Raw genomic sequence first — 11131 nt, forward strand, 5'->3', positions numbered from 1 at the left:
ATAGATTGCCCTCAGGGTCTCTTCCAACTCTATGATGTCACAGGGATTTCAGTATAGTGTTTATGCATGCTGGACTCAAAAGAATTCACTTTCACATGTATTGGAAGCTGCCTTACCCTGAGTCAGACCAATGAGTATTACCTACACTTGACTGGCAGCACTGAGTATTACCTACACTTGACTGGCAGCGGTTTTCCATGGTTTCAGAGTGTCTTTCCAAGGCGTACCTGGAGAAGCCTGGGACTATTTACTGGGGACTTTCTTCATGGAAACCACCCTTGCACATCCTGTTTGCATATTCCTGCCAGGCCATGCAAAGCAGTAGGCTGTTGAACTTGGAAATGGGAGAGAAGATTCAAACTCCATCTAACCACTAGAAGCAAACTTTAACAGTGACTATTTTCGGGTGTTCCTTTAGAGCAGGCACGTCCAACAGGTAGATCATGATCTACCGGTAGATCACTGGATGTCTGTGGTAGATCACTGGTAGATCACTGGCTCCACCCAGCGAAGCAACAACTTTGGCTCCCCTAAAAAATGCTGAACATTTTAGCCCTTCACCCCCCCCCCCCAAAAACAGGGCTTTCCTCCTGCCTCAGAAAATCTCAACAACTCTAACCTGAACCCCTAAAAACGGGGCTGTCCTCCTCCCTATAAAAAGTTTAACAAAAGGGGGATAGATCGCTGCCAGTTTTTAACTCTGTGAGTAGATCGCAGTCTCTTCGGAGTTGGCCACCCCTGCTTTAGAGTATATGAAGAGAACAGCTTTAAGGTATACTTAAGCTAGTACCACGTGTCAATCGGCCAATTCTGGTATGCCTGGTTTAAAAGTTTATATTTTTAGGTAACTGCATTCATTTCCCCTGTTTTGCTTTGAGATGAAAAATAAGGCAATAAGTTTTGCTTTTTGTAAGTTGCCCTGGTAATTTCTTATGCTTTAAAGGTCAAGGATATAAATGTTCCTTGTGCCTGTCTTGGAAGGCACTTCAACCCCAAAGGACACAAGGGACAATTAGTCTGGAACGCATAATTTAATGCAAGAGGCATTTTTAAAATAAATTGAATTTAGTTTAGAATTTTCCCTTCACACATAAGCATATATTGTAAGAGTTGAGAAACTCAGCCACCTTAGACTCTCCAGTCATAATAGCTGTTCATACACTAAATAACAATTTTAAACACAAGGTATGAAAGCAGATTCAAACACAGATGTCTAAAGCTCTGGAAAGTTCATATAAGACAGTTCAAACTAGTCTGTACCTTTTAAAGACAGTTGCTCATGTAGGGAGCAAAATGATTTGCTGTCCCCTTTAAAGGCAGCAACTATGAAGTCATCACACGCAAAAAAAGGGTTCTAGAAACAAGGTTCAGTTACCAGGCATTTGCCATGACGACGGTGGTTTTGTTTGAATTGTGATCTTGTTTGAATTGTGATTGTGGCTGCAGCTAGCATGGCAGTTGAGCAGGACCCAGGATGGGATGCCGTGCACTGCATCTGCCTGTTTCTTTCAGCGGTTGTGAAAGCTGGTAATTGGGTGAGGGTCTTTCCTTCTTTCCTACTTTCTTGTGCTAGGCGAAGGCAACTTTGCTTCTCATGACCATCAATGGTTCAACAGGACAAGATAGGTCCTTACATTTAAATATTACTATCCTCTTGATGGAAAATTGATGACTTCGGTCAGTAGCTAGTTTCTTTTTCCTTTTTTTTTAAAGGCTGGATTTTGAGCTGAGCATGGGATGAAGGACAAGGGACAGCCACTCCATTCATTCCCAAGAGCTGTGCAAATAGCCACAGAGGTAATGTCTGGAGGTGTCCCCCTTTTGTTGGAAGCACAAGAGTTTGTGGCAGAGAAGTTTGTTTCTCGTTCTGTGCCGCTTCCCTGTGCGGTTGACTAAAGGCAAAAGTACCCGAGGCTCTGGGTGGCACACAAGAATGGCCACGTGCACAGTAGTTGATTTCACCCTTGCAGAAAGGGTGGTCACCACAGAGCAGTTGGAAATGGATGACCGTTCTGCCACTATTGCAGCTGCTGCTCACCACAGAAGGTTTCTGATAAAGCTCAAGATGGATGATATTATGGTGAACCTGAAGACCTTTCAGCCCGAGTATGGAACAGGGATACATGAGCCCCTGATGAGCCTAAGATGCCGTGCCAAAGGACTGACAGTGACTGCCTGTGCCCATGCACTCTTCTTCTGCAGACTGCTCCAGGCCACCAGGTAAAGCAAGGAACAAAAATCATTCCTGAAAAATGTCCTGCTGTGGATTAAAGCTGCGTTATATTAATGGAACACCACTTTCTTCCCCTTTTCTCTGTCTGTGGTCTACAGGGGTGAAAGATACTCGGAGTCCAGTGTGACTTTCATGCTCTTTATTCAGCTCATAGTAGTGAGGAATGGAGTTTCCCCAAAACGTTTGCTTTATATACACTATTTACACAATGGGCCCCACGTGATTGGCTAATTCCGGGATACTCTTGTATGCCAATCAGAGTGCGGATTCACTTCCACCTGGAGCTGGATTGGGTGGCTCCTGCAGACCAATCCGACTGCTGCAATCTCAATCCTATTGTTCTGGGACCAATCAGACTGCTGCAATCTCAATCCTATTGTTCTAGGACCAATCAGACTGCTGCAGTTTGGATCCTATTCAACTCAGTACATAACAAGGGGCAAAGCATAAAGGGACCTCACACACTTATCTTAAGACTTCATTCTGACTTGTGCAGCTTTCCTCCTCCTGTTCTGTTTCAACAGAGTTTGAGTTTATTGATCTGTCCATGATGCAAAACATTGTTTGTACTGGATATTACAGAGGGATGAAAATCACATAGAATCACAGAATTGTAGAGTTGCTTTTTATTTTTGCTGTTGGGTGCTGGGTGTTGCTTGTGTAGTCTCATTGTATTTATAGTATTGACATTTTTCATATGCTATTATATTTGCTGTTGTGTTGTTTTGCTATGTTATGAAATTGTTTGTGAGATGCCTTCCTGTTTTCTTGTTGCAGGCCACTTTTAGCATTTTTGTGCATGTAAAAGCAGCATACAAATAAAATGAATGAATGACACTGCCATTTATGTTCTTCCTCAGGCAGAAAAGAGAGGGTGACAGCCAAGGCCTGAAGCTTGGGATTATTGGTGGAGGCCATATTGGGAAACAACTGGCCAGGACAATGTTGCATCTGGGTGGCATGTCAGGAAAGAACATCCAGATATCTACAAGGCGTCCAGAAACTCTGGGTAAGACTCAGGTGCTTGACATTCAGCAATCAATTTAGTAATCGCAAAATTTAGGTGCACTCCTGCCTAGAGATCCAGGTGGAGATCTCTAGGCGGTGGAGAGGTCTTTATTCCAAATGAATGGTAAACACACAGGAAATAACTAGATAGAGGGAAGCTTAGAACAATGAAATCCTTTCCAATAATCATCCCTGAAGATAAAGAGGAGGAATATTAAAAGTCTTTTTATAGTTTTTGAAAGGTGGCCAGTTCCTGAAGTTTGTCTATTTTTGAATTATAGACTTTAAATCAGAGTTTTTGAAATAGTGCCAGGTGATTATTATTTTTTGGCATTTGTTTCTGGGTCCATCCTTCAGTCCTCCATAGCCCAGACGACCTGTGCTGTATGACAGCTATCTGTGCTCATTATGCAAAGTTCTCAAAGTGTCATCAGACGAGAGGACTTGGCTGAAGTCATCTCGCATCACTGTTGTGGCCCATTTTCTTTCATGTTAATCTATTCAAAAGGAAATTACAGACATTGACTCCATCCCAATGCCCTCTACATTAAGACTGATGGAAAACATCCGCATAAGTACACTATGTGCTATAAGGGCATGCCTAGAGATGTTCTCAGTGGCTTCTCTGTAACTATGCTATACTCCTCCCCTGGAAGCAGAGGCTGCACATCTTCTGGGAGTGGTGGTGGAAGAAGCTTTTTACTGCAACTGGCTTTTCATGGCAGAGAAAAGGAGGATAGAATAATCAGCATTCTGTTTGGTACCCACTTCAGATTATTGGAATGGCGTATGCTATACATTCAAGCCCAGTGAGTTGTCTCTGGGTGTAGGATCACACAACCTTGCAGTGCAGTCCTGTTTAGGTTTACTCAGAAACAAATCCCTCTGTGCTTGGGTGAGAGCACCACTGTGCTCTTAGATCAGTGTTTTTCAACCTTTTTTGGGCAAAGGCACACTTGTTTCATGAAAAAAATCACGAGGCACACCACCATTAGAAAATGTTAAAAAAATTAACTCTGTGCCTATATTGACTATATATAAAGTAATTCTCTTGAATAGGAATCAAATAAACACAATTTTTCCCACGGCACACCAGGCAACATCTCGCGGCACACTAGTGTGCCGTGGAACAGTGGTTGAAAAACACTGTCTTAGATGAAAGTGCATGGGGTTGCAACCTCAGGTGTTAAATAGGTGGCCATCCTTATGTGGAAGCAAGAGATCATTCTTCCTCTCCATTGTCTTTTCCAGGAGAATTTGAGACACTGGGAGTTACCTGCTTTTATGACAACAGGAAGCTGGTGGGCTGGGCAGATGCTGTATTTCTCTGCTGTCTTCCGTCTCACCTCCCACACATTTGCGCAGAAATCCAGGATGCACTTACAAAATGTTGCATTGTCTACAGCCTGGTCACAGCTTTCCCTCTGCCCAGGTATTGTGCATTATGAAATCAGAGCTAGCTTAATTTGAAGATATCATCCAATTGTGTAACCCAACTTGAAAGCAACAAGTATCTATTTCCTCTGAGTTAAGCAATTGCTGGTGTCCAAGTTGTGGTGAACCTTACCTATTAAAGGTGATCCTTCCTAGTAGTATTATCTGCTTTACTTGGGAACTAGATCTAAGGATTTTTCTCTTATTATATTTTAGAATTCTGAGACTAGCAGTGCAAATCTATGCATGTTTACTCAGAAGCAAGTCCCATTCAGTTCTCAAGGAAACTCTCCCAACTAACTGTGCATCAGATTATAGCTTGGGACTGCAATCCTATGCACATTTCCCCCAAGATTGCACAGCTGGTATTAGAATTAGGTGTGTGACAGTGTTTAGCTCATGCCATTAGATGCAAAACATGTACATTCTGGGTTATAAGGAAAGCCATGTTAGAAGTTTTTTTTCCAATGTAACTTTAGCAGGGCACACTACCAGACCTTCAGAAAGATGTGTTTGGTTTCTTAAATGCTTATACTACGGCACACGCTTGCTCATTCACCGCAACCAAGGTACAAGCTTGAACCCATAACACCTTGCATTGCTCAGAGATTGACACATTACAGAATGACCATTCTGGCCTGTATTGTGAGTTTTGTTAAGGATGTCAGGAATTGTGATTGCAAACATATCATTTCCATAGTACCAGCCTCCACCCATATCTTCCACCGAACATTTAGTGTGTTGTTTTAATGGGATTCCTTTATTGTATATTTGAATGATGAGTTTATGTTTAAGTGTTTTAATGGGATTTTTATTGTGAATTTTAATCATTTATATTTTAATGCTTGTGCAACTGATTTTTAGACTTGTAAACCACTTAGAACCCTGTTTTGGCATTAAGGGGTATATAAATGAATAACTACAGCAGCAACAACATGTAGAAATAGGGGGCAGTGAGTGCAGTCCAGCCCAGTGAGCCCACACACATTCAATGAATGCATTTTGAAGACATGTAACAGGGGACTCAGCTACATTCAGGCAATTATATTGTTAAACATGCGACACCAGATGGTACTGTAGTGTCTGAACCTTTGTCAATGTGATTTTCCATTATGAGCTTTAGAACACGTTTTCCTGTAATGCTTTTTTATGTTTCTAGATCCAGCCAGGATTCCATGTGCACAGAACAGAAATATATGAAGTTGTTTTTTGCTCAGTGTATGAGCAGCAAATGCTGTCCAAAAGGGCATGGGCTGTGTCTGGGAAGCTTACAGGATTTGGTAGCATGAGTGTTTTCCAAATCTATTTATCATTCTTCTTCCGCCTGCTTGTCTCTCAGACCAAAGTCCATCTGATTAACTCTGCTCTTATTTGCTTTTAGATAAAATACAAAACCGTGTATATCTCTGGATAGAAATGTATTAATATAGAACTAAACTGACAATATCATCATACAAAAAGCATTCATAGATATTTCCTCAGAGGCAAAGCCTATATATGCTTTAAAACATCAAAGTGCTGATTCAAAGTGCAATATACAAAGTGCAAAATAATGTTAAAAATGGTTATGCAAAAGTCTATAAGACGCATGAGTCCATCCTCCCAATGTTGGAGAAGGTTACACAAAGTCACTCAAACATGTGGGTATGTCCTCCCGACGGGTGGCCAGCTTCAAATCTTCCCGTTTCACCAGCAGTTTTGTCAAGGTCTGGACTTCATTATCAAATCAGAACTAGGATATTAAACTTAGCTAAGCTATTCAAATTGACTCAGACTCCCATCATTCCAATATAGCTCTTATTTGCTTTTAGGCTGAAACAACTTCTTTACTCCAATAACATCTTGAGGCCACAGTACAAGTTTGTGGAGAGTGGACTTTTTCAGATGTGGGAGGCCAGCAGGACAGTTGTGGAAGCCCTCAAAGATCCAGCTGTTATCCAAGCTACATGTCCCTGTAACCCTAATGGTAGGTGAACTTCTTCACTTTGCAGCCTGCATGAAGAAGAGAGCTTGGTTATTGTTATCTGGTTAATTTAATGTTCACCTCTTCTAATCAAAGCCCAGCTTTTGTATCTGTCTGCAGGGAGGAGGTGAAATAGGTTTATTTGCCATGTCCTGGATCAAGATGCACAAAACAAACCGTCCTCCAAAAACATAGGAGGCCTTCTGACATCCCACCGCTATATGTGGCAAATGAGTGATTATATCTTGAACATTTCCAATACTTAATGTTTGTATCTGAATATTTTGTTCAGCCCACCTGCTGTTAAAAGCAAAGTTCATTTTTGCTACAGTTTTAACCATTTTCTTTTTTAGTCTTGGATGTTTGAACCCCATTTCTGTTAACGTTTCCACTCCCCGCCCCTCATTCCAGTTTTCTTTTTTCTCGCTCTCTACCACCAGAGGTCTGTCCTCTCACCTGCACTGGTCAATTAGCCCTTCTCAGTGCTTTTTTCTGGGGGTATGCATACCCCTAAACATTTTGTGAATCTTTGTGTTTTTGTCCATTTACTGTATTTTTCTTGATTTGAACTATAAAATGGTGATTTTTCTTGAGTTAAAATGAGAGTAACCCTAAACACACACACACACACACACACACACACCACTGCCCCTTATTATTTTTCTCTATAGGCCAGAAATGGGGTCTTAGATGCAGGTGCACCATCCATTATAGCTGTCTGCCATCAGCTTGGAAAAAGTGGCACCAGCATCACATACCTACCTCTGATACTCAATCCACACATGCAGCACAATAAGATAGTAGAGTGGGCTGGAAGTGAGAGAGATTATTTTTGTTCATGCTTCCCCCATTATTTTTTAAAAGCTTCCCATAAATAAAGAAGTAGCATATTTGCAAAAGGCAACTGAGCTCCTTGCTGTGCTAGTTTTCTGTGTACAAGGACTTGTTTCTACAGAATATTTTAAAAATGTGATTCATCCACCTGTAATCCTGAAGTAGTAGCTGCCTCAGAAGTCAACCATTTTATTCTTGACTCATTTAGCTGCATGTCAGGTCAGAGTCTGCATCCACGGACAGGAGGAGAGATGCGGGTATTCTCTCAGCCCAATTCCCATTCATGATCCTGCTTGTGCGGGCCTTATATGTTTTCTCCAGAAAGGTGCGGGAAAGGACCTCAGACAATGGCAATCCCTCACCAGGGAGAAGGGTCACAAATTGAAAGGAAAGATTGGCTTAAGGGCCGCATCATGTTGTGCAGGCTTGGCCTAGCAGTATGGTGAACAAAACGCTTTGTATGTCTAATATAACATTTCTGTTATCTTACAGCGGAAATTGTTGTCAATACCAAGTGGCTGGTAGCAGTTTTCTATGCAGCTCTAAATAGCTACACATGGCAGTGTGTACCCTACATGAGAGCCCTATTCTTCCTCAATGAAGCGTGTTTTCCTGCAAAAGCTAGTACCACCTCCTTAGATAATAAAATGGAATCGTCAGAGCTAGTTTGTGAAAACTTCATCAACCAAGCCTTCGCTTCCACCCTAGAATGTAGTAAGTAAGTATGACAAACTGGAAATAGTATTTACTCTTGACCTACTGAGCATTTTAAAAAGTGGATGGAGCTTCATCTATGCATGATACTTTATTAGAAACATGCTTTCCAAGTAAAATAATCCTATGTTCTTCAATCCTGATGACCCAACCCCCCATTTTCTTGTTCTCTAAACCTTTCTCAGTTTAAACTTCCAGAAGACATAGAGTTTATACAGTATATGGTTAGTTTAACATTTGGGGTTAGTGTCTGCTCTTGAGGCAGGGTTAAACCTAAAGTTAGGCAGTTGCGTGGAAGTTGTTGGAAATGTTTCCATGTGGTAGTGAGTTCCTAACACTGAAAAACTCACGCATCCTGTGTATAGTCCTGGTTGTGTGTGGGGTTGCTATACCATTGCCATGGCCACTAAATATATGCAGCACTGGCATGGGACTCTGGTGTGCAAGAATGGATGCTACCTTTCCCCATGCTTCAGTTCAGCTGAAAATCCCCATCCAGACTGTTATTGGCTTAGAGGTAAAGCTTCTATTGACTGTTATTGCTAAAAGGGAAGAAACATTAAGGTGACATTTAACCAAATACTTGTACTAGCGCAATAGGATTTCCTTTCCTCTCTCTGCACATGCCCCATGAATCTGCTTGTGAGGGTTGGGAAACCCCCCAGCACAGATTTAGGGGATGCATGGAGAAAGGGGGGTATGTTTTGTTGCACAGGGAGAAATCCTTGCATTGATGGAACGTTCACCTTAGCGCTATGTTGAATTTGTTGTTGTTGTTGTTGTTCAGTCGTTCAGTCGTGTCCGACTCTTCGTGACCCCATGGACCAGAGCACGCCAGGCACGCCTATCCTTCACTGCCTCCCGCAGTTTGGCCAAACTCATGTTAGTAGCTTCGAGAACACTGTCCAACCATCTCATCCTCTGTCATCCCCTTCTCTTTCCCAACATCAGGATCTTTTCTAGGGAGTCTTCTCTTCTCATGAGGTGGCCAAAGTACTGGAGCCTCAACTTCAGGATCTGTCCTTCTAGTGAGCGCTCAGGGCTGATTTCTTTGAGAATGGATAGGTTTGATCTTCTTGCAGTCCATGGGACTCTCAAGAGTCTCCTCCAATGCATTTAATGCCATCTCTGTTGTGGACTGACCAAGAGAAGGCAGCTTCCCAGCTGTGCAGTACATTCTGTTCTTTGTTCTTTTTGTCTTGTTTTCTTTTAGCAGCCCTTCCATAGAAAGAAAGAAAAAAGTGGTTAGCAAGTTAAATATTAAATCTTCCCATTTTTATCTGCAAGACCTCTATAACAACAAAATTATAAGGATAGAATGGTGGCATTTATATGTGCGGAAGTTGCCCCGGGTTGTTTGACCCCTTTATAAAATATCATTCTCTTTTTCTCTCCTAGAAAAAACTGTGCAAGATTCTCTATTTAGAGTTTAAACATAACACATTACTTTACTTGGTATGCTAACTAACTGGGGGGGGGAGGGGACTCCTACTGTGGTGACATCATATAATTCTATACTACATTAACTCTTTCCATAGAATTTTGGATGCACCACTCCCACAAGAATTTGGTTTTGAATATGTGTTCAGTGACCTATATATAAATGTTTTCTGTTCCCCTAGTACTTTCCCATTGTTTGACCTGACAGCTGTACAGCAAAGGGACTCACCTTTCAGCCAGTTTATTGAATCAACTACATCTTTCCAGAAAGTTGCTTTATTATATCATAACTTGATTGCCGAATTATCCACAAACATTGAAGACTCCACGAGCACTGTCTCTAAGAAGACATCTCTTTCAGCTGTGCTACTGAACCCCACCAAGACTTTGATTCATGGCATAGATGGGACTTTTATAAGCAAAGTAGAAGAGGGATCTAGTTCTGATTCTGAAGAGACATAAATTAACTATGGTGTGATTCCAATCAGGAAGAAGTAGGAAAGGTACTGCTTTTAATATTACCAGTAGTACTAAAAACTATGTAAATATTAAGTAACTACTACCTTTTCTAACCACATACAGTTCAGGAATCCAAATAGTGATTTGTAATGAAAATATATATCAATTGGGTGTGGGTGTGATATTTAGCAATGGAAAGTTTGTAACAGAGGCTAAGCAGGGAAGAATTACAGTACTAGAAACAATCTCAGGAATAACATGTTTTTAAATCTAATCTATGCTATGGTATGGTAAAATAATGTGAGAAGAAACACTAATATAATTATTAGCCATTTGTTCTTTCGCCTCTCATGTAGCTAAACCTGTACTCCTTCATCTGCCACTGTTTTTGTCTAAAACTCATAGCTGAATGCAAGTGGTTTGAATAAATAACATTTGCAATACAATGGTGATGTGCAGTTACCTCAGTTCAGGATAAATGGAAAACAGGAACATCACTTTTTGGCTGAAGCTAAGCACGATCACTTGAAAATATATTCAACGAAAAACTGTGGAACACAACTTCTAAGCAATCCAATGAACACATTGCTCCATTGCTTCATGAATAAAAATTTGTGTGAACGCAGCCTATGAAGCAAAATCCATATTTTATGAACTCAAAGATGAATACAAAAATCTGTGGCATAAAATGTAAATATCCAAAACCATAGATTCACAGTTTTTTATTTTATAAAAACACTTGGCATTTACTATACACTTCATATAGGTAATCTAGGTAATCCTTACAAATGGGTACTGTAGATGAAGATACTACAGATGAGGGATGGTTGCTTGACTAAGGCTAAATGGTGAGATCATGGCTGGGGCAAAGTTTTAATCGTGGCTTTCACAGTGCATGTTCACAGCCATCACACTACAATCTGGCTCACACGCTGTTAAGACAAACCATGGCTCCAATGACAATATACATACTGTACAGTCAAACCTTGGATCCCAAACACCTCCTTTTCGGAACTTTTCGGCTCTTGAACGACCAAAACCCAGAA

General features: G+C 41.1%; 1 protein-coding gene across 1 annotated transcript; it reads left to right on the forward strand.

Moving 5' to 3' along the window:
• The first annotated feature begins 1735 nt into the window (after positions 1–1735).
• Positions 1736–10789, forward strand: NOXRED1 (NADP dependent oxidoreductase domain containing 1). Its single transcript, XM_033142072.1, is given in 7 exon segments — positions 1736–2259; positions 3103–3242; positions 4493–4673; positions 6487–6641; positions 7965–8190; positions 9809–10129; positions 10442–10789. Coding segments are annotated over 6 exon segments (1308 nt in total). The 5' UTR covers positions 1736–1933; the 3' UTR covers positions 10089–10129; positions 10442–10789.
• Positions 10790–11131: the final 342 nt, after the last annotated feature.

Source organism: Lacerta agilis, chromosome 1 (genome assembly GCF_009819535.1).
Source record: "Lacerta agilis isolate rLacAgi1 chromosome 1, rLacAgi1.pri, whole genome shotgun sequence".
Lineage (NCBI taxonomy): Eukaryota > Metazoa > Chordata > Lepidosauria > Squamata > Lacertidae > Lacerta > Lacerta agilis.